Source organism: Canis aureus, chromosome 26 (genome assembly GCF_053574225.1).
Source record: "Canis aureus isolate CA01 chromosome 26, VMU_Caureus_v.1.0, whole genome shotgun sequence".
In the NCBI taxonomy this organism is placed as follows: Eukaryota; Metazoa; Chordata; class Mammalia; order Carnivora; family Canidae; genus Canis; species Canis aureus.
The window spans coordinates 52444943-52467360 of record NC_135636.1 but is presented as its reverse complement, the minus strand read 5'-3'; the positions used below and the strand labels follow the sequence as shown (position 1 = coordinate 52467360).

Below are 22418 nucleotides of genomic sequence, written 5' to 3'. Positions count from 1 at the left end.
TGAGCCTGGCTTCCTGCTGCTCCCTCCCCAAGCACAGGTGCTCCCCAAAGCTGAGCCCCGAGGATGGGGGACGGACAACGGTGCGCACGAGGCTTGAAGGGGAAGGAGGGATGCGAGCAGCCCGCTGTCCTACCGCAAAGCCTGGGAGGCCCACCGGCCAGACGTCCTCGGGCCAGCTCTGCTCTCGGCAGCCCACTGGCATCATCCGGAACCCTGAGCGGCCCGTATCTGGGCCCAGATCCCAGCCTAGGGGCCCGGAGAATTGTGGGTTCAGCTTCAGGGAGCTCAACCCAGCTTGGGCAGGTAGGGGGCTCCAGGGAAAGCAGAGCTGACAGGTCGCACCAGTAAACGAGCCCCAAATTCCCCAACCCCATGCGGGCAGAGTTCGCGGGCTGAGTGGACCATAGGCCCTCCAGACCTCTTCTGTCTCTCCCTCGCTTTGGATTATCAAACTCACGAGACGCCGAGTCCTGCTTGGGTTGCCCGGTGGCTCAGCGGTTGGGCGTCTGCCTTCAGTCCTGGGCGTGACCACGGGGTCCTGGAATCGAGTCCCGCATCGGGCTCCCTGCAGAGAGCCTGCTTCTCCCCCTGCCTGTCTCTGCCTCTCTCTCTGGGTCCCATGGGTAAATAAATAAAATCTTAAAAAAAAAGGTATAGGTCCTGCAGACGAGGGATGACTCGGCTGGGCCCCAAGATCCCCCAGAGTGAGCCTGAGGATCAGACCACCCAGGAGGCCCGGGCAGGCTTGGGAGGGAAGGCGAAGCAGGGCTGAGTGTGCCGGTCAGAGAGCGGGAGGGCATCACGGCAGAGGGCACGAGCCCGCGGCTGGTTGTCGCGAGGACCGGAGGCGCTGGACGGCACAGGACATGGTGCGGCAGGTCGTGGGTGCCACCGGAGCAGTTAGGCTGACGATGGTAGCCCAGGCTCCGCAGATGCCCTCGTCGGGAGTCTGAGGTCTGGGCCTCGCGTGCTGTGCACGGTCACTGTGGTCAGAGCTCTCCGGGGCAAGTGAGGGAAAGTCAAAGCTTCACAGAAGGGAAACGTATGGGATCCTGCGGCCCAAAGCCCAGGGCTGGCCTGCTTCTCCCCTCTGGCTCTGGCCTCGGCGTCGCGTTCCGTCCTGGCCAGCGAGGCCCTGACTCCTGCGCTGCCCGCCTCACACCAGGGGAAGCGTCTCGTCTCCACACCCAGGCCCCACCCTGGGGCTCCCTGGCTCCCGCCGGCAGGCCAGGTGAGGGGCCCACTTCCAAACCCCAGGGACCGAGGTGAGTGTCCGGGAAAGAAGCGCGGACTGCCCTGCTCCACGGGGACGACGCTGGCACGAGAGGAGCCGGCCGGGGGCGCTCCAGGGCCCAGTTCTCTGGCCGCTGGCTTCTGCGGTCCCCCCCCCCCCCCCCGCTTCCTGAGCCCCTGGCACGTAGTCTTCATGGTACCCTGCGGCCCTGTGACCTGGGCCTGGCCTCGGGGCATTCCACACACTCCACGGGCTGGCACCTGGGGTTTCAAGCTCCGCGGTCACCATCTCGACCTTCTCAATGCTTTTGTCCTCGGACTTGTGAAGTGACATCTGGGGGGATGATGTGGCGAGTGCTGGGGACCCGGGGGTCTCCTTGCTCCCTGCCCCCAGAAGGGACCCTCAGCTGCCCACCGCACAGTCCTCTGCCAGGTGACTGCCACTGCCCCTCACCCCGCGGGGGCCTGGGTGTGAAGGTGGAGGGGCGGCCAGCCACAGGCACGGGCTTGGGGAGCCCAGGAGGGCCTGTGTGCCCCCTCGGAGCATGCTGTGCCCCCGGGAGTGTGACATTACGCAGCCTGACACGATGAGCCCACAGAGGGTTCTGAGTGAGCCGGGCATTCACCTGGCGTAGGGCCTGCTGGGCAGAGCGCTGCCCCCCCACGGGCAGCCGTGAGCCCCTCCCTTTGTCACAGCCTTGCATGGCCCCATTGCCAAGGTCAGTGCCCCTCGACACCCCCGTGGCACAGGCCGCCAGCAGGGTGCATCTCTATCCTGCCCCATACCTGGGAGACACCTGCAGAGATGTGTTGGCAAAGTGTGGTTAAGATTCTAAAGGCACAGGGACGGCCCAATGGCTTAGCGGTTTAGCGCCGCCTTCAGCCCAGGGCGTGATCCTGGGGTCCCGGCATCGAGTCCCACGTCGGGCTCCCGGCATGGAGCCTGCTTCTCCCTCGCCTGGGTCTCTGCCTCTCTCTCTCTCTCTCTGTGTATCTCTCATGAATAAATAAAATCTTAAAAAAAAAATTCTAAAGGCACAGCTCCCGGAAGAGCCGGGTGCAGCCGACGGGCACAGACGGCCTGGGGGGTGCTGCTGGGCCCTGCGGGGCCGTCACGCAGAGCGGGTGGAGCAAGGGCGCCCGCTGCGGACAGGACCGGCCGCTGGGAGCCAGGGGCTGGTTACAGTCCTCCGGCTGGCCGTGGATCCGCTGTGCGGCCTGGCGAGCTCTCTAACTGCGGAGGCTCCGCCGCCCCGGGGGCCCAGACCTGCCGGCCGCACCCCACGTGCTCCCCACTGTCCCCAGGCGCCTCCGCAGCCCAGCTGCCTGGCAGGCAGTGGACGCAGGCCCGGCCCGGCCGCGGGGAGCTGCCCTGTCAGCGGCACGCAGCTCGCGTTGTGCCCCGGCTCCTCGGCCTCCGGGTGAGCAGCTGCCCGCCGGAGCTCAGGGCCGGACGGGCCCCAGAGGCCTTCCTGAGGCCAGACCAGCACCCTGCCTGCTGGCCCTGCTCTAATCCGAGGTGACCTGTTTACGCCCATCGGGGTCCCTTCTGGGTCCCAGGGCAGCATCTGGCTCGCTCCGTCCCTGTCCCTGGTTCCCCCGACACAGCAGGTGCTCAATAAAGAAGCTGAGCCACTGTTCAGGCTGTGTCAATGCTCCCTGCTCCCCTCGCCAGCTCCGCAGGGCCGCCCGCTGCGCACCCTCAGCACCCCGCCTAAGCAGGGCGTGCAGCAGGTGCTCAATGAGCATCATGGAACGAGTGGCCCGATGAAATATTTAAAAAGAGGAGGTTTCAGAACGGTAAAATGCTGTGAATCACAGGAGGCGTGCAAGGTTCCTTCCGGGGGTGGGGGCGCCGCATGTCTGGAGAAATGAGCAGGTTTTGTCCCAGACGAAGCAGCCCCCCGGAAGGCAGAGGAGGGGGTCCCAGAAGGAGGTCCCTGATCAGGGATAAACTCCGGGTGTGGCTGAGCAGGTGACCAGGGAGCAACCGGACGCCGGCTGAGCGCTTTCATTACTCCTTGGGTGGACGGGGGTCTTTGTAGGCCCCCAAGGCCAGCTGTCGGGTGAGCTATGTACCCATGGGTCTGTCTGTCTGTCCCTCACCCCACCGCTCAGCCTGCACACAGCTCTGCACCACACTGATGGTGACAGTACCCACCAATGGCTCCCCTCGTCCCGCCCAAGGTCACTCCTGGGCTGTCCAGGCTCTGGTGTCGCTGCAGTGAGCATCCCAGCTCGGGGAGTCGTGTCGGAGGGCACTCAGTGGCCGGGCCGTGACGTCGGGTGTGGGAGATCGCCCCAAGAGGCTGCACAGGTTCATCCCAGTGGGGGAGCGGGGCCTAACGGCAGGCGGCCCTGAGTCCAGGTGACCACTCAGCTGGAGCAAACACTCCCCTGGGTGTTGGACACAGCTCACACCTGTGTGCCATTGAGATAACAGAACAAAAAAAAAAGAACAAAAAAACAAACAAACAAAAAAAGAGATAACAGAACATCGCAACAAGCCTCGAGTAGTGGCGGGGTTTAGAAGACCCCATTCTAGGAGGCACCCGTCTAAGGGCAGTGGACCCAGGATGGGGTGCACGCTCTCTGCCACGGGACACGCACGCAGTGAGGAGCCTGAGCCAACTGCCAGCGTGGACTCGGCTCTTCCCTAAGGCGGAAGGGTGAGCGGGGCCCAGGTGGGGAGGGCAGGAGCAGAGTGTCCCAGGCCATGGGGAGACCCCGTAGCTTGTAGCACGGACCCTGGGGCAGGGCCACCCCTGCTCCGGAGTTTCCTGCACTGCTCCGAAGCCTAAGCTAGTCACTGCCATCAAGGGCCTAAGCCCACCGTGCCAGGGGCTGCCCTGTCCCCAGCCTGCAGGGCCCAAGCCTCTTTGGCCTGAGGAGCTGGTGCGGGAGGGCACAACGGGGGCAGGTTCTCCAACCGCCCTCAGGGTTGGCCCTGGCAGTGGTTCAGCTCCAGACTGTGTCCCGCCACCCCTCCTGGGTCCTCAGGCCTGGCAGAGGGAAAGGCTGGGGTGGCCTAGGGGGCCTCAGCCTTCTGTGCTGGCTGCAGATTCAAGCTGCTCTGGGGCCCACGCTCTGCCCCCCGTCCCCTGTCCCGGGCAGCCATCGCTCCCCCCCCTCACCGAGCCTGGCATGGAACACTTCCAGCGGCCGGGGGCGGGCCTGTGTGGTGGCTGTCAAACCTGTCACCCCTTTCCTGACCAGCAAGCTGGCACGACTGCGCCTCCTCTAGCCTTCATTCCAGGGCCAGTCCTTCCCCTTTGTGGAGGTAACTCAGCTCAGCCCCTGGACGCTCTTCTCCAAATTTTCCAGTTGATACCAGCTGTGTCCTAAGCTGAAAAGTGCTCCCCCAAATTCGCATCTACCTGGTACCTGTGAATGTGGCCTTATTTGAAAGTAGGATCTTTACAGACAGAATGAACTTGGGAGGACAACTTACTGGATCAAGGTGGGCCCTAAATCCAATGACAGGTGTTCTTTTAAGAGGGAGCCTCAGAGACAAACAAAGGATAAGGCCGTGTGACCCTGGAGGCAGAGAGCTGGGGAAGGCCTCGGGCTGCCAAAGCTGCCAGAGGCGGGAAGGGTCTTCCCCTGGAGGGACTGCGGGCCTGATGACACCGGGAGATAATCAATCTCCTGTGCCGGAAGCCACCCAGTTTGTGGTCCTTCATTACAGCAGCCACGGAAACTCACACGGTCCCCCGGGGGCTTCATCCAAGGCCAGCCGAGCTCCAGCAGCCACTTCCTCCGGAGCCTGTGGCCTCCCACGGCTCCTTAGGCAGATGTGGGGGAGGATGGGGCATAACGGCCAGCTTTTATGGGCCTGCCCTGGCGCTGAAGCTGTGCATCCCTCATCTACTCCTCGTGCTTTACCTGGAAGAGGAGAGTTGTCCTGCCCCAAACAAGGGAGGAATGGAGCATAGGACAGGGAAGGGGCTGGAACTGGCTGTGTGGCCCTACGACGCTGTTGTGACCACCATGCTGTCCTGCCTGAGGGTTGCCAGCTGGAGAAGCAAGGAGCAGGGGCTCCAACAGAGCTGAGCACTGGATTCTCCTGGTCACAGGCGCCCTGCTGTTCTGGGCCCCAGGGAGGAGGATGCTCCAAGTGGTAAGTCCTCACCTACGCAGAGGCAGACAGCAGCAGCAAGACAGCACTAGGTGCCCTGCGCCTCCACGACCTTGCTGGCAACCACAATCTCAATGTGGCTTCCCTGCATCTACCACCTTTCTGGACAGGACTCACCCCAAATGTGTGACTTCACGTTACCATGAGCTGCCCGTGGCCCAAGTGAACCAAAGTCCTGCTGGACCCAGATTCACCTGCAGGGCATCAGATGTTCCTCTGGGTTGTGCCCAGCCTGCCTTTCCCATCCTTACGTCAGGCAGGGCCCCAGGGAGACCTAGTGATGAGCAATTTGGAGCAGTGGATGCCCCCATGGCCCACCCACCTGCCACTGTCAATTCTACCTCCTCCTGCAGCCGTTACAGATGCTGCCTGGTACCCCGCTGCTCCTGTCTCCCCAGCGCGGGTGCCGGCTCTAAGCTGGTCTTGGCGTCCCACCACGATCCTAGCGGTCCCCGTCCCCCTGCTTAGAGCATGGCCCGCCTGCTGGCATCTGCCTTGGCCCTGTTTCGGGGAGTGCTCTTCTTGATGCCCACCTGCCTGATGCCCCACCCGGAGCCAGCACTCAGCCTCTCCCCTTCCTTCCGCGGAACAAGCGCCCAGACCTGGGGCTTGTGAAGATGTTACAAGAGTGGGCCGCAACGGGCTGGGAAGGGGGAAAAGATTCCCCCGCACCTGGGAGCCAGGGTGGGAAGTGGCTGCAGGGGCTCTGGAGCTGGGAGCAGGGTCCAGGGTGAGCGTGGAATAGAACCGCACTCCTTCCAGGAGGTCACGCTCAAGAAGCGGCTGTCCATCCTTAAACAGAGACCAAAAGGCCCCTTGCCCTGCCGGACTAGGGGGACTAGGGGGACTAGGGCACAGGCCGGGCTGACCTCTCTGCCCCCCGCGGTGAAATCTGCAGCGGACGCCGTCACGTGCAATCTGGTGCTGAACTGGGGGGCGGCCCTGGAGGCCCAGGACAGCGCTGGACAAGCAGGACGCTCAGCGAGGCCGCAGATCAGGGCTCCCCGGGACGCCGGCTGCAGAAGGCGAGCGCAGACAAAGCCTAGGACCCCGCAGGTGCGGCCCCAGCGACCGCGGCGCTCGCACCCAGGCCGCCCCTCGGAGGGCGGGGGACGTCTGCGGGCGGGGGTCCGGCCTGCTCTCGGTGGCTTAGCTGGGGGCCGCACGCGCCGGCTGACCTCCAGACCTCGGGGCTGCGCCCGGGCGCCCCGGGCCGAGGCCGGGCAGGTGCGCGTCCCAGCAGGCCCGCCGCAGCCCCGCCGCTCCGCCGCCGCCGCCCACGTGACTTCCCGGGCGCGCTCCGCCCCCGCCGCGCGATACCGGGACCCGCGGCGCGAGATCCGTCCCGCCCGGCGGAGGCGCGCAGGCGCGGCGCGTGGCGGCCCGTCGGCGCTCCCGGCCTGCCCCGCGCGCGCTGACGTCGCGCAGCCTCGTCCCCGCCGTCGCCGCCGCCGCCGCCGCCATTGGAGTCGGCGCCTCGTCCGTGCGTCCCGTCCAGGCTCGTCGCCCCGCGAGCGCCCCGCGCGCCCGGTAGTCGCCGCCGCCGCCGCCGCCCGGCCGGCGCCCGGGGAGGAGGCGGCGGGCCCGGGGCCGCGAGAGCGCGGGGGACAGGCCCGGCCTCGCGGGGAGGCCCGAGCCGGCGGGCGCCCCGGCCCCGCGCCGCGCCGCGCCGTTCATGAAGCATGTCGGCCACCAGCGTGGACCCCCAGGTGGCTGCCGGGGCGGGCGCGGGCGCGGGCGCGGGGGCGGGCGCGGGGGGAGGGCGCCGGCGGGGGGCGGGGCGGCCGGGCCGGGCCGGGCGGGGGGCGGGGGGCGGGGCGGGGCCGCGCGCCCGGGACCGGTCCTCGTGGGTAACTCTGTGTCTCCCTCCCGCCCGCCCGGCCGCGCGCCCTCCCGGCCCCTGCGGCCACGCAGAGAACAAAAGGACAAGACACTAAAGGTGAGCCGCGTGGGCCCGGGCTGCGCGGGGCCCCCGACCGGCGGCGGGCCGTGGGGCGGGGGCGGGGGGGCAGGTCCAGGAAGGGCATCTGGAACCGGAAACTTTGCTCCCGTGTGCTTCCGGGAGATAACCCCGAGGCTGCGGGAGCCGAGGTCGGGCGGCGGAGCGCGGGGCTCCTGCGGGTGCTCAGGGACCCTCGGCCGGATGGGGACGGGGAGGGAGGGGAGGAGAGGAGGGGAGGGGAGGGGCCGCCCGCCCGCCGCCCGCCCGCCCGCTCCCCACCCCCCACCCCTCGGCCCCCTGCATCGCCCGGGATGTTGTGGCTCCGGACAAACCCCCAGAACGCGATCTGGGGAGAACCCGTAAGTGACACTTGCTTGTTTACTTGGAAGACGCTTTTTTTTTTTTTTTTTTTTTTTTTTTTTAAACTCGGGTGTAACCAAATATGGTTCATCACGTTTTAAGATTGGAAGAGGCTCAACGCTTTATTTACCTTTTCTTTCTTTCTTTTTTTTTTTTTTTTCTTGGCTGAGCCATGGTAACAGTGGGAAGTAAGTGGAGAGCCGGACAACGGCGAGCTCAGAGCTCAGAAGCTTCCCCGGCTGCCCTGCGCTGAAAGCCGCGGCGGGGGTCCCCGGCCTGCACGCACCCTGGGCCCGCTGGCCTCCGCTTGGTCGTCTTAACCAGGACCCAGTTACTAGTTCCTTGTGTTACTCTGTCTGCACCTGCGTCTTGCCGACTTCTATCGAATTATGATTAGCTTTGCGTCAAAAAACGTAAAGTTACTGGAAGTTGTGCATCACCGCGTTAATTACTTGTGTACCTATTAGTTGGATGCTGGTTGTCTTCCTTTTTAAATAAAGGCAGGTTCTAGGAGTTGATGGGTGTAGACTTTATTTTTTTTAAAGATTTTATGTATTTACGAGAGACACACAGAGGGAGAGAGAGGCAGAGACACGGGCAGAGGGAGAAGCAGGCTCCATGCAGGGAGCCCGACGCGGGACTCGATCCGGGTCTCCAGGATCACGCCCTTGGCTGAAGGCGGTGCCAAACCGCTGAGCCACCTGGGCTGCCCTAGACTTGACTACTTTTGATCTTAGTGCATCAAAGCAACTTTTTAAGATTCAAAAATTATATTTTTCCTTTTTCCTTTTTTTTTTTTTTTTTTTTTTTTTGTTCTAGTACAAAATGGTTCTTTGCATCAGAAGGATACAGTCCATGACAATGACTTTGAGCCCTACCTTTCTGGACAGTCAAATCAGGTGAGTTTATTTTATGGCTTATATCTTTATGTTCATTTTTGTTGAGTTTTGTAACACATTTTTGTTGTTAACAGTTTTTCACCTTATTCTCCTGAACGATCAAGAAGCGCAGTATAAAGTACTAGCAGTAGAGAGTGTACTGACCACTTGCTTGGTTGACTGTCCTTGAGTTACACGTAGGGCATGAGCGCAGTGTAGCGGGTGTGCTCTCGGAGGAAGTGGTGTCCCACGGGGGCTGCATGCAGGTGGGCTTCTGCTGGCCTCACATGGATGGCTCAGTGATGCACTGTTTTTGATGGAGTGGAAATGTGTGCAGTTTTCTGAAATTTTCTGGTGATTTATTTTACCTCTGGGCAATTAGAATAGGTGGCCTAGGAGAGCATCTAAGAACTGAGCTCTGGAGCCAGACTTTGGTCTCATGTTTGAATCTTCACTCTACCACTGACTCCCTGCCCCTTCCTTAGAGGACTTGCCTTCTCTCTACCTCTCTTCCTGTTCGGTAGACCCGGTTGTAGTGACTGCCCACAGAATTGTGGGGATGGTAACAGCGGGTGGCTCACGTGAAGCTCAAACTGGTACCTGTGCAGGGCCAGAAAGGTCACAGCTGCCCATTTTTCTTGGGTGCTTCAGAGTTTGTCAACCTTGGCACTATAGATGTTTTGCACTGAAACATTCTTTGGGGGGCTGCGCTGTATGTTGTAGGATGTTTAGCAGCTTCTCTGGCCTTTATCCATGAGATGCCAGTAGTAACTGACTCCCCTGCACACACACCAGTGTGACAACAAAAAATGTGTTGGTGGTGTCTCCTGGGGGCCAGCTTGCCCTGGTTCAGTCCGCTGGGCTAGTGCAGTATAGGCTTAAGCATGATGTCTACCAGGTTTTAAATGTATTACATATGTTTGCTTTAGGATAAAACCAAGCTTTGCCTTTTTTTTTTTTTTTTTAATTTTTATTTATTTATGATGGTCACACAGAGAGAGAGACAGAGAGAGGCAGAGACACAGGCAGAGGGAGAAGCAGGCTCCATGCACCGGGAGCCTGACGTGGGATTCGATCCCGGGTCTCCAGGATCGCGCCCTGGGCCAAAGGCAGGCGCTAAACCGCTGCGCCACCCAGGGATCCCAACTTTGCCTTTTCTTGCAGTGGAGTAAAGTTAGTTTGTTCCTTTTCTTCCTAGTCTGCTCTTGTCTAAAGAGTCTTAAAGTTTTTTAGAACTTTTCTCCAGTTTTCTCCTTTTTATTGCATTGAGCAGCTCAGCAGCAGAGGCACCAAGGAGACCCTTTATAGAGCCTCCCTGGACCCAGCCCCAGCCCTCCTCTGCACAGGACCTGGAGCTGCAGAGTAGAACTGGCCTGGCTGCAGTGATGCATTGTTAGAGCTAATGGCAAGAAGTGAAACAGACTTAATTTCATTTTGGTATTTTGTTTTTTCCTTATGTGACTTGAATATAGCAGAAGTGTATTCTAAATTTCAACCAGAGAAAATTGGAGGGGGTTGCTTCACTACTCTTGAAATACGTTTTTATAAGGCAGGAGCTTTCATGTTATTTGGGAGGACTGCTTTGGAAGTGGAGCAGATGATTTTCTGTCAGGAGGGTAGTTACAGCTGTTTCTCCCTGGGGAAGCTGGCTGTGAAGACCATTGTAGGTTGACATTCCCATGAACAGCCTTAAAACAGCTGCGTTATCTTGGCCGTTAGGGTGTGTGCTTTTCAGCAAGATGGTTAATCAGCACGCTCCTTAAGAGTAAATGCATGCTCTTGATTGAGAACAGATTTTCCAGAAACCCCTAACTGTTGGGAGTGTAGGAAGCAGGTAACAGGAGAGCTCTTAGATCCTCATGTTCCTGGTCCTCTTGTTTTGTGGATGAAAAAGTGGGACTGGAGAGGCCTGGTTGCCCAGGTGGTGGAGCCAGTTTGGCAGCTGGTTCCCCACTGATTGGGGGGAGGGGGCCGGGGATGCGTGTCCATGGCAAGGGCTCCTATTGTGCTTGTGTTTGTCACTTCTTTATTCAATGGGGAGTGGGGGCACCATGCAGTGTGGCCTCCTTGCTGATAAGCCCCTGGGAATTGATGACACCCCTGGTTTTGGACTCTGCTGGCGAAGATCCCTGTTGAGGAAAGCTCTTGTGTCTTGGTCCTCCAGGTCTCAGGCTGAGGGTACACCATGGTGTCCAGGCAGCCAGAGTGCTGGCGAGTCAGTGAGAGAGTGGTTTGTGTGGCCTGGAGCAGCACTTCCAGTTGTCAGTTGAGGTATTGTTGACGTGCCGGGCTGCACGTGTGTGAAGGGTGCAGCCTCATGAGTGACTCTGTGTGCCTGTGTTTGGCCACAGAGAGGGTGGGGGTAGAGCTGTCAGCCCCGTGGTTGCTACTTTGTGGCTGTTTTAGCCCACATGTTCCTAGTAGCAAGCTCTTTCTGTTTCTGTGTTTGAGGTTCTCATACCTGGGATGATTAGGAAACTGTTTCAAAGCAGGACTTTCAAGTTAATGTAACTTGTAACATGCTGTGAAGGAACTGTTGTCCTTGGGGTAGGTGATTTTTTTTCCCCCCAGAAAGGTCTCGGGACACTGCTTCTCGGGTGCATTTTTTCCTTCCTAGTCTCCCCCCGCCCCCCCCCCCAGGACCATCTTGATGGTCTGGGCCCCTTGTGTGACTTGGAATACATGTTAGCTTTAGGGAATGGGGCAGGCGGGAGGGGGGGAGCGCTGGGGAGCAGAGGGGCTCTGGGTGAGGGGCTCTGGAGGGGTTCTAGGTAAGGGGCTCCCTGGGGATTTTGGATGAGGGTCTCTTAGGTTCTGAGTGAGGTTCTGGAGGGGCTCTAGATGGGGATTCTGGGTGGGGTTCTGGGTGAGGGGCCGGCCAGTGCGGGCAGCTACGACCATACTCAGAATACATTCAGTTATCGACACACTTGTTTTCCTGGTCACATCTGATGGGACAGGAAGGAACAGGAATAAACTTTCCTAGTTTCTTTTCAATCCTTCAGTCTGTGTAATAGGGCACGTTCACTTTATGGGAATGATGTGTAAACTCTTCAGTTCCGAGATTCAGTGCTGATTTGTCGTAGTCTCTTCTGTAGCCTAATCTTGCCCTGAAGATGTGTCCGTCTTCCTTTCTTGAGGTTCTGTGTCTCCCACAGGCTGTGATTAGAAGTCTGTGTATGTGAGAGCATCAGTCAGGGTGGTGGTTTTACCTGCATTGTCCTTAAGGGGATTTGTCGTGTGCTATGCCTTGTGTGGCCAACATGCTGAGGGAAAGCTCAGCATGTGTGTCCACCACCCAGCATACGCACCTGTGTCCCAGGTATGTTGGCTGCTCGTTGGTGGCCCTGGGTGCACAATGGGCTGAAGAGTGGTCAGGTGGCAGTACATCCGTTGGCAGCAAGTGCTCCAGGCAGGCTGCGTCTGGCTTTGTCCAGGATGAGGCCTGTCAGTGGGGTCACATTCCAGTTCACCCTTAAGTGAGTAGAATGTCAGTTTTGCTGGAAGATCAGGCCACAGCAGTCAGCCCCTACACACTGTAGATGGGTGGACAGATGGACTGGGGGGTTTCACTCCCAGCACAGCCGGGGGAGGAGGGCGTGGGTCCCAGTAGCAAGTGAGGGGTAAACGCACCCTTGTCTCTTTACAGGACAAATGACCCACTTCACAAGTTTTGCAGACTGATTTGTTGCTTGGCTTTTGGAGCTTTGAAAGAAAGGTGGCTGACGTAGCAGGAAAAAGCTGCCAGTGAGATATTGGGGTAAAGACGTAAGGTAGACTCGCGGCACACAGCCTGGCAGGCAGCAGGGTGCCCCTCGTGCCCCAGTGAAGAGGGATGGCAGTGGGAGGAGTGTGCAGGGCTGGCCTGGAGCCCGGCTCCTGGGTGTAGGTAGTGGGCTGGTTGGGGGGGTGGGGGGGTTCCAGGCCCTGTGTGGAGGAGGACAGCGTGAATGATAGTGCAGGGTGGGGCACAGTGCACAGTGGGACAGCTGCTGGGGGACCTGTAGCCACTGGTCAGGACACTCACTGACGGACAGCTCCATTTGGGAGCTGGAAGTGAGGAGTCTTCGCTTCTTTTATTGTGAGAATTTAGTGCCCAAGGAACAGCTGTAGTCAAAATTGTTTTGTGACTTGTCAGCAAGCTGTAGCTCCACCAGTGCTCGCTGTACCGTGACCCGCCTACATTGGCAGACCACAGGAAGAGAGGGTTAAGTCCTCTCAGGGCTACCACCGGGGCTGACCCTCCTCTTCCAGATGCCCTCCGACTAGGTCTGCTTTCTGAGCAGAGATGCGGGGTTCAGGAGATGTCAGCTGGGTTGCTTCATCATTGCACAGGATAGTCCTGATTGGAGGCAGCGGAGAGTTGCGTGTCTGCATGGTGGGGTCCGCGGGACTGGAATGCTAGGTTTGTAAGTGGTGAACGTGATGGGTGTCATCTTGTGTCTTAAATTATTTCCTGTTATGGTTAAGATTTAAGTGTAAGTCACAAGTGAGGTCCTGGCCTCGTGGGAGTCCAGTGCACCAGAGCACCTGGTGTCTTATCGAACCATCTTTGGGTGCTGAGGTCAGGCACCGGGGGTGGGGGGATGGCTACCCTTTGCCTTGCAGAGCACGTCCCCTGCCCAGACCTAGTGATGGGCTCTCCCCTTTTGACTGGTTCCCTGAAGAGGCTCTTCTGAGGGCTGAGGTTGGGTGCAGGCGGGCTGAGGGAGAGGTTACAAGAAAGGGGCCGGAGTCGTGGACGTCTTTTCAAGGGAGGGTAGTGCTAGCTGTTTCCAGGCTTGTAGAACTGGCTGTTTGTTGTCTGGGTTTGATTGTTTCGTTTAATTAATTAATTAATTAATTTTACTTCCTGAGCATTCAAGGATTTTTTGCAATAGGGAAATAGTATTGCATTTAAAAACGTGATTCTGGAATAGTTTGCCATCAACGGGAAGAGCACATAGGAACTGTGATGCCTGAAACCCCATGAATCTTAGACGGGACAGGGAGGCAGGATGTGGCTCTGGAGCCTGGCAGCCAGGAGGCTGGGTCACCATAGCTATGTGTTGGGCAGGGACTGCTGAGGGAGCAGCCCGTTCTCCTTAGGGTCCTCTGGAGAGTTATTCTGCATTCTCATTGTAGGGAGGCAGAGATGCTTGCATGTCTGGTACTCTAGCCCTCCCTGGCTGCCACCTTGGCAGGTCCTGGGCCTGAAGGTGGCACCGAGGGCACCAGACACCCTGTGCAGCCAGGGTAGCTGGTCTTCTCACCTGAAGATAGGTGTGGGGTTGGAGGAGGAAGTCTCTAGCCAGTGTTCTCCATATAGAACTTCTTGGTTATTTGAGGTGGAAGGTAGGGGAAAGGATGAGGACTGCTGAGTAGTCAGAAGATGGTGTCACAGACTTAAAAGCTTGCTGTTGCTCCCTATTCTTGTTTTCCTTACAGCCTTTTTCACTCTTAGGTCAGCTGCCCTGGGCGGGGAAAGCCTCTACCCCTTTTCTGTATCCCTCAACACCCCCCAGCACTCACGCTCCCTACAATACCATTTAAGTCACCCAACAGTGGCATGGCCTCTGGGGCCCAGATCTGGCCAGATTCCTGGTGACTCTTTCCCCAGGGAGACCCTTTGCCAGAACTGCTGATCCCAGGTATAAATCTGCACCCTGGGCTGACTTCTAGAGTCTCCTGAGATGAGTTCCTGCCTCGACGGGCGGTACAGCCACTGAAAACCCCTTTCTGAGGGTTTGGCTGCCACACAGGTATTTTCTCAGTGATATACTCAGTTGAGGCTGGAGCCCGTTGTGAGGGCTTCTCTACCCCAGAGAGCAGGCAGGACAAGGAGTCTTGGTGAAGGAGCTGGTCTGACCCTCCATGCTGCCAGAGCCACTGTGAGAGCCCAAGGCAATGCCCAGGACAGGGTGGATGTGGGCTGCGAAGCCCCTTTGGACTCAGAAGAGGGTGTGGGCTATCAGGAGAGGTGTGGGGAAGGGCACTCTGAAGTGGCCCTTGCTGGGTGGGGAGGAGTCTGGTGGGAAAGGGTGTTGCAGATAAGTTGGGACGCCCAGGCATGTTGAGCCATCAGACAGCTTGACACCAGATTGCGGGGCAAGCTGCCCCGTCGCCCTGAGCGCCCCAGTTTGTCCTGTGGCTCGAAACCTCTCCTTGCCTTTTTAAGATGTTTTCACCTGCTGCCATGCTGCCTGTGCTGTTGGTGTGCAGATGAGCAGCACTGCCAGTTTGATGGGTTCAAACAGTCTGCTCCATGAGGGGAGAGAGGGGGCTGCCGGGTAGATTGCTGATGGCCTGGTTGTGTCACCCAGGTCCAGGACATTGCAGGTGGCCACCTGCCTTCTCTCAGTCCTTGCTTTGTTGCCGCTCGGTGCTCTTTGCCTTCCCGTGAGCAGTGATGGCGCTCTGTGGTCAGCCTCTACCTAAGCAGGAAGTTCCTCCAGCTTGTGTCTTGGAAGCAGTCTAACTCATCCGTGCTTGTTTCCCCAGAGTAACAGTTATCCCTCCATGGCGGATCCTTACCTGTCCAGCTATTACCCACCGTCCATCGGATTTCCTTACTCCCTCAATGAGGCACCCTGGTCTACCGGAGGGGACCCTCCGATCCCATACCTCACCACTTACGGACAGCTCAGTAACGGAGACCATCATTTTATGCATGATGCTGTGTTTGGGCAGCCCGGGGGTCTGGGGAACAACATCTATCAGCACAGGTTTAATTTCTTCCCTGAAAACCCTGCCTTCTCAGCCTGGGGGACGAGTGGGTCTCAGGGGCAGCAGGCTCAGAGCTCGGCATATGGGAGCAGCTACACTTACCCACCAAGCTCCCTGGGTGGCACAATTGTGGACGGGCAGACAGGCTTTCACAGCGAGACTCTCAACAAGGCCCCTGGGATGAACAGCCTGGAGCAGGGCATGGTGGGTCTGAAGATTGGGGACGTCACCACCTCTGCCGTCAAAACTGTGGGGTCGGTCGTTAGCAGTGTGGCGATGACTGGTGTCCTTTCTGGCAACGGTGGGACAAACGTCAATATGCCAGTTTCAAAGCCAACCTCGTGGGCTGCCATTGCCAGCAAGCCAGCAAAACCACAGCCGAAAATGAAAGCAAAAAGCGGACCTGTAATTGGGGCCGCCCTGCCCCCTCCACCGATAAAGCATAACATGGACATTGGCACGTGGGACAACCAGGGGCCCGTGCCCAAGGCTCCGGCCCCGCAGCAGGCTCCGGCCCCCCAGTCTGCCCCACAGCCTCAGCCAGTTGTGCAGCCTCTTCCTACTCAGCCTCCCCCTTTGGCCCAACCACAGTATCCAAGCCCTCAGCAGCCACCCCAAACCCGCTGGGTCGCCCCTCGTAATAGAAATGCGGCATTTGGGCAGAGCGGAGGGACCAGCAGTGATGGTAACTCGCCTGGAAATACCCAGCCTAGTTCTGCCCCCACCGTGGAGTCCCACCCGGTTCTTGAAAAACTGAAAGCTGCCCACAGCTATAACCCTAAAGAGTTTGATTGGAATCTTAAAAGTGGACGCGTGTTCATAATAAAAAGCTACTCTGAGGACGACATCCACCGCTCCATTAAGTACTCCATCTGGTGCAGCACAGAGCACGGCAACAAGCGCCTGGATGGGGCATTTCGCGCTGCGAGCAGCAAGGGGCCTGTGTACCTGCTCTTCAGCGTCAACGGGAGTGGGCACTTCTGCGGGGTGGCTGAGATGAAGTCACCCGTGGACTACGGCACAAGCGCTGGCGTCTGGTCTCAGGACAAGTGGAAAGGCAAGTTTGACGTGAAGTGGATTTTTGTGAAGGACGTGCCCAATAACCAGCTCCGGCACATCAGGCTGGAGAATAATGACAACAAGCCGGTCACCAACTCCCGCGACACCCAGGAGGTGCCCTTAGAAAAAGCAAAGCAAGTGCTGAAAATTATCGCTTCCTACAAGCACACAACCTCCATCTTTGACGACTTTTCTCACTATGAGAAGCGCCAGGAGGAGGAGGAGGTGGTGCGCAAGGTGAGTGACTCTCAGACCCGTGCTGTAGATGGGTCCGGGCAGGGCTGAGGCTGAAAGCCGCGGTCCTGGGAGGGTGTGGGCCGTATCACCTGGGCTTTACCAAGCGTGGTCATTAGGGCAATGATGGAGTGGATGTCACTACGTAACTTTTCCATTTTGGGCGGCCCGGGTGGCTCAGTGGTTTAGCATCTGCCTTCGGCCCAGGGCCTGATCCTGGGGCCCCAGGATTGAGTCCCACATCAGGCTCCCTGCATGGAGCCTGCGTCTCCCTCTGCCTGTGTCTCTCCTCTCTCTCTCTTTCCCTGTGTCTCTCGTGGATAAATAAAATCTTTAAAAAAAAAAAAAACCCAACTTTTCCATTTTTAAGGAATGTAATGATTGGGACCACTGTGCAGAAATTCTATCAGGAACACTCAGAAGTGACACTCTGGCAGTGGGGTAGACCAGCGAGGCCGCGGGGGCTGCAGGCCCTGCCCTCAGCACGTGGGAAGCCCCAGTCTAGAGGCCCCTTGAAAACCCAATGTATTCAACTTGAACTCTGCACCGGTGGTAAAGAGGAGCTGGGCCTGGGGCAGGGCTGGAGTGCAGACATTTGAACCCAGAGTGCAAGCCTCGAGGTGGGCTGTGAGGTCATCTCCGTTTCCTGTCCCACTACCGGGAGCGTCCCGAGCCAGAGCTGGCACAGCCCCTGGAGTGAAGTGCGTGCAGAGCCTGTGACCTGGCCCAGAAATGGGAAAGATAGGACAGCGTAACACACTTCTTTAAGCTGGTATGTCTGGGAGACTTCATCCCGAGATTTGTTCTGCTGATATTAAAACATCCTTTTTATTTTTATTTTTTTAAAGATTTTATTTATTCATGAGAGACACAGGGGGGGAGAGAGAGAGAGAGGGGCAGAGACCCAGGCAGAGGGAGAAGCAGGCTCCATGCAGGGAGCCCGATGTGGGACTCGATCCCGGGTCTCCAGGATCAGGCCCTGGATTGAAGGCGGCACTAAACCGCTGAGCCACCCGGGCTGCCCCTTTTTTACTTTCTTAAAGTTTTATTTATCATGAGAGGCAGAGAGACAGGTCGAGGGAGAAGCAGGCTCCCTGTGGGGAGCCTGATGGGGGACTCGATCCCAGGACCCCGGGGTCATGTGCTGAGCCAAAGGGAGATGCTCAGAGGTTGAGCCACCCAGGTGCCCCAAAAACATCCTTTTTAAATTAAATGTTAGTTGGCAATACGTGGGTTTGCAGCCCTTTTTAGCTTCCCATGTTGAGAAAAGCGTTACCCATCTGTGAATGGCAAATGTCCTAAAGAATTTTTAGCTGAAAGGCATGTAACGGGGCAGGTAGATGATAGTGCTGTTGGCAGTTTAGAAGCTACACCTGTTCTAACAGCCCAGCTTGTCACGCTGAGAATGAGCTGGTCCCTCTTTCATCTGTGTGGGAAAGAGAGGGGCTTGTCATTTCAGTTACTGAAATTCTGTGTTTGAACTCTTCTAGGTATAAAATAAAGTACTGAATTGTTGACTTCACAGGGATAGAGCAGAGGTCATAGGTCATGAAGCTGAAGGCCCTTGGTGGGTTTCAGGCTGGCAGCTGGCTGTGCATGTGGCTATGGTTTATTTTAGTTCCGTGGCACTTGGGTCTTTTCTTGAAGCTCACTAGGTTCTGGAAGTTGTGGGGAGGTTAGGGACAAATTTCTGCCCGTGACTCAGTTGGTGTTTAAGGTTCCTGAGTCCTAAACGTAGTTAGCAAGTGGGGCTTGGGAAGAGAGACCCTTGAGTCGGTCCAGGGGGTACCTGCCTGCAGGCCAATGGGGGCTGCTCGTGGCTTGGAGCTGTCCTCCGTGAGCCCGAGAGATTGGAAATGCGGCCAGAACACAGCGGTGGGCCGCTGCTTGGACTGTCCCCGTGTCTCGGGCTGCGTTTAGCTGCCCCGTGGTAAGGACGGACTGACGTGGCTTCTGAGCCTGTTGACGAGAAGCCAGCCAGGTAGACGTGGGGAGAGGTGGGAGCCACCCCTGGCCAGAAGCCTTGCCTGGAGCAGGGGGTGCTTGGCTGGGTGGTGCTCAGGCCCGGGCCGCGTGCCGGCCGGGTGCACAGGCCAGGGCGGGCCTCGGTCTTGACGGGTGTGTGGGGCAGGTTCACCCGGTTTGTTAGACTCTGTCCCTTCTCTTTTTCAGGAACGGCAGAATCGAAACAAACCATAAGGACGAACCAGTTTCCTCGATGTGCTGACGTTTGAAAAGGTTTAAGAGAACATGTGCTTGGTGCTGTTGTCTTGTGCAGGGCCCGACTCGTTGCATCTTACGCTCTTTGTCTTTTATTTTTGCCCAGATGGATCTGCGTTCATTTGTATTTTTCTATGTATTCTAGGGTTACAGAGCTCACTAATAAAGAAGTGTGTTTTGTCCACTCATAAGTCAGACGTAACGTGAAACACAAGTACCCTCACGACAGAACAGAAAACCTAATACACCCCGAAGCTTCCGTTGTGGTGGTTTGGCAGAGGTTATGTTCTTACTCAGAGTCACTGTCCTTTAACATCTTTACGTGGGACTTATTTTTCACCCTTTTATTGCTTTATTAGCGACACGAGAAACCATGACTTCTTTTGTCATTTACTGTGTTCTGTTAAGTACTTTTCAAAATGCTGAAATCAACAGGTTAATGATCACCTCGTTCAGCCGGTTTGTCATTTTGATTGCCCGTTATCTGTCTAAAATACTTGTCTGTCCACTTGATTTTTCTACTAGACAGATTTGAGTTTTTCAGATTCGGGAGCATGCTGTGTTGGTGCAGAGCGTCAGGCCCCACAGCGGCCACCGCGGCCCTCGCAGCTCCTCCACCCAGCGGGGCGGATGCAGGGCTGCTGGCGGAGGGCTGGGCTCAGCGGTCAGCCGTGCTCACCTGCGTGCAGATCATCCTAAATACCGCCCCCCTTCACTTGTGAGTCCCAGTGCCGTTCTGAGTTGTTTGCCCGCGATGCTGAGCTTCACACGTAGGGTCTGCTCGTACAGATGGTGCCACAATTGTTACTTCCACCGTGTGCGTCGGATTTCATTTTCCTGTCGAATGGGTTAAAAAAAAAAAAAAAAAAAAAGCAAACCTTTTAGAAACTGAATCTGCTGTCCTGTGTTGTGGAATGGGGGACCTGGAGGAACTCGCTGCCACCCGGAGTCTGAGTCTCAGCATGAAAATGGTGCTCACGCCTGTCGCTCTGGCACAGTCTGCACGCGCCCATTGTAGGGGATCTTACTGTTTAGAGAGCAAATACTTTCCAAAAACTATTTACTCCAAAAGACCCTCTGAGTTTAAGCTGTATTATTTAGACTTGTATTGAGAACGTGTCACTCTCTGAACTGTTACTGCCTGTATGGAGTCACGGACAACATCGGATAAATTTTCCTCTGGAGAATACAAGCCTTAATAAACAATACTATTTAGCAAATCTGGCATCCTGTCATTATTCAGCCCTGTTCTACGGGTGATGGCATTTTTAGCTGCACAGCCCGTTGGGGGTGTCCCTGCCCCAAAGCTGTTGTGTGTTTATCGTCTGCCCCACGGAGCCAGTGATCCGAGACAGTATCCTAACTTCACTCACCCTGCATTATGGTTTGTGGAAAAGATCGGAGGGGTCTTTTTCTTTTTCTTTTTCTTTTATTCTTCTTCAGTTTCCTCCAGTCCAACATGGGGCTTGAATTCAGGACCTTGAGATTGAGTTGCATCCTTGGGATGCCTGGGTGGCTCAGTGGTTAAGCCGCCTTTGGCTCAGGGCATGCCCCCAGGGTCCTGGGGTCAAGCTCCCTGCATGGAGCCTGCTTCTCCCGCTGCCTATGTCTCTGCCTGTCTCTGTGTGTCTCATGAATAAATAAATAAAATCTTTAAAAAAAAAAAAATTGGGTGCTCTACTGACTGGGGAGCCAGCACTGCCTAGAGGAACTTTTTAAAGATCAGTTGTAACTCAGTTTGTAGTTCCCCCAACATAATGCAGGCCTTTCAGATGTGAATATACTGTGTGTGGGCGTCCTGCATCCACTGCCCGGATGCCAGCACCGCTTGCTTATCAGCCACAGATTCCCTCATGCTCTCCCTAAGTCCGCATGGGCATCAGAAGTCTCATGTCTCATGGGGGGCCTGGATGGCTCAGGGTCCCTGTGTTGGAGCTGCTCAGCAGGGACACCCCTCCCCCTGCTTGTGCTTGCTCTCGCACTCTCGGTGGCTATCTCTGTCTCAAGTAGAATCTTTAAAAAAAAAAAAAAAAAGTTTAATGCTTGTTGAGTTTTACTGTTGGAGTAAAACTTACAGACCTGCACAAACCTTAAGAGTTTTAAAGTTTGAGATAAAGACACAGGACATCAGCACCCCAGCAGGTTTGCTCACGTGCAGGTTTCCTGGGCGTGTGTCCCGCCAGGACCCAGTTATCTGAGGGCACTTGAACACAGGAAGCCCAGCCCTGCCCCCAACTGGTCCAACTGGGGATTTTGCACTCCCCACCCGGTGAGTATTCTGGCCAGAAGATGTAGCTCAGAATGATTTCTCTGATTTTATTTTGGAAGGTGCTCATGAGGCCGTGGGTGTGGGTTCCTGCAGTGCCATTCGCTTCCCTGTGCTTGCTCACCCGGCTTCCTTAGAGATTAAATGATCCCTAGCTTGCAAAATGGCTGGCTCAGCGGTGCCCCCACCTTGGGTTGGGGCCGAAGCAAGAGGGCCCTGGGCTTTCATAGGCTTGTGGGGAGGGGCCGGGTGTTGGTTACCAAGGAGCAGAGGCCGGGCGACCAGTCGGGTGGTGTACCAGTTCCCATCTGGCGGGTGCCTAGTCCTTCGATGTCTCCTTGTCTGAGGCTCGCTCCACACCCCGCCAGCCGGGCCAGCCCCTGGGAGCAGAGGTCAGGGGTTGGCTTGCGCACTGGCACTTGAGGCTAACCCCATCCGAGGAAGGAAAGACCATATGTGTTGGAAAGGATTATAGGGATGCTTGCAGTTCAGAACAGGACAGGTTTTGTGTATAAAGGGCTGCATGACACCAGTATCTGCCTCCCCAGTAGCCAACCAAGTCAGCTCTGGTTGTTACCCAAAAGCATGACACTCACAGGTGGCTCTTGTGTGTGGGCATTTCGCTGAGGGAGTCCTGGAGACGTTGCTGGCTGGACCTGCCTGTGCCGCCTCGGGCTCCTCATGGCCTGCCATGGGTCGTGCAGATTCACTTCCACCCCCCCCAACCCCATTGGGCTCTCCCTGCCTGTGCCCACGTGGCCCATCACCTCTCGCTCAGCTTGGAGTTAAGATTTGGGGTGTTCAGGTGTTTTTCCCAAAACCAATGTTAGAAAACGAACAGTTGTCCTGCGTTGGCATTTCTACTACTCTGTGGATGAGAGTCACAGTGAATTTTTTTGGAGCTAAGAACACGCAGAGGACTGAGAGTCCATCTTTGTTTACTGGGAAGCGCCCCCCACCCCTGGAAGAGGATCCGGGTAAAGGTATGACCGAAGTAGCCACACGCTGGGAGGTAACTGTTCAGAACCCTCCTTCCTCAGCTGCCGGGGACAGGCTTTGGTGCCTGCCAGATGTGCACCCAGATGAGGGCTCCCTCTTGCACCACCTGCCCTTGTCCGAGAGGAGCCAGTAACAGGCTTTACCCCTGCCAAGTGGCCTTCCTGCAGGACAGCTCTGGGAGTGACCCGGGAAGTGCCCCTACCTGCCAGCACCCGTGGCAGCACAGGGTTCTCCAGGCCATGCGAGGCCACGGTCTTGATCGCCTGCAGGATGTTGGTGGCCTCCCTCCGAGAGTGCAGTCTGCTCGGAGTCAGTGACCCACCTCTGCCACCAGCTGGATGCAGCTCAAGGCTCATGGGTGATGTCACATGTCTTCTGGATACA

The 22418-nt window shown here is 57.2% G+C and overlaps 1 protein-coding gene and 1 long non-coding RNA gene across 5 annotated transcripts; one reads left to right on the top strand and one right to left on the bottom strand.

Annotated features, from left to right (window-relative positions):
* Positions 1-647: 647 nt before the first annotated feature.
* LOC144298692 (uncharacterized) lies at positions 648-6694 on the bottom strand. 2 transcript variants are annotated; one of them, XR_013365626.1, is made up of 3 exons: positions 6241-6649; positions 2020-3654; positions 648-1567 (listed from the first exon to the last, which is right to left on the bottom strand). It is a non-coding gene; the product is annotated as an uncharacterized LOC144298692 (long non-coding RNA). The 2 variants fall into 2 exon arrangements; XR_013365625.1 differs by lacking the exon at positions 648-1567 and having other exon boundaries at positions 2994-3654; positions 6241-6694.
* Positions 6695-6945: 251 nt separating this feature from the next.
* Positions 6946-19989, top strand: YTHDF1 (YTH N6-methyladenosine RNA binding protein F1). Of its 3 annotated transcripts, none has more exons than XM_077873880.1 (5): positions 6946-7080; positions 7286-7310; positions 8493-8572; positions 15032-16552; positions 18722-19989. In XM_077873880.1, exons 1-5 carry the CDS (start codon positions 7054-7056, stop codon positions 18746-18748), a joined length of 1680 nt encoding a protein of 559 aa, XP_077730006.1. In that variant the 5' UTR covers positions 6946-7053; the 3' UTR covers positions 18749-19989. The 3 variants fall into 3 exon arrangements, with proteins under 3 accessions (XP_077730006.1, XP_077730007.1, XP_077730008.1); XM_077873881.1 differs by lacking the exon at positions 6946-7080 and adding an exon at positions 10716-10822; XM_077873882.1 differs by lacking the exons at positions 6946-7080; positions 7286-7310; positions 8493-8572 and adding an exon at positions 14151-14292.
* The last annotated feature ends 2429 nt before the right edge of the window (positions 19990-22418 follow it).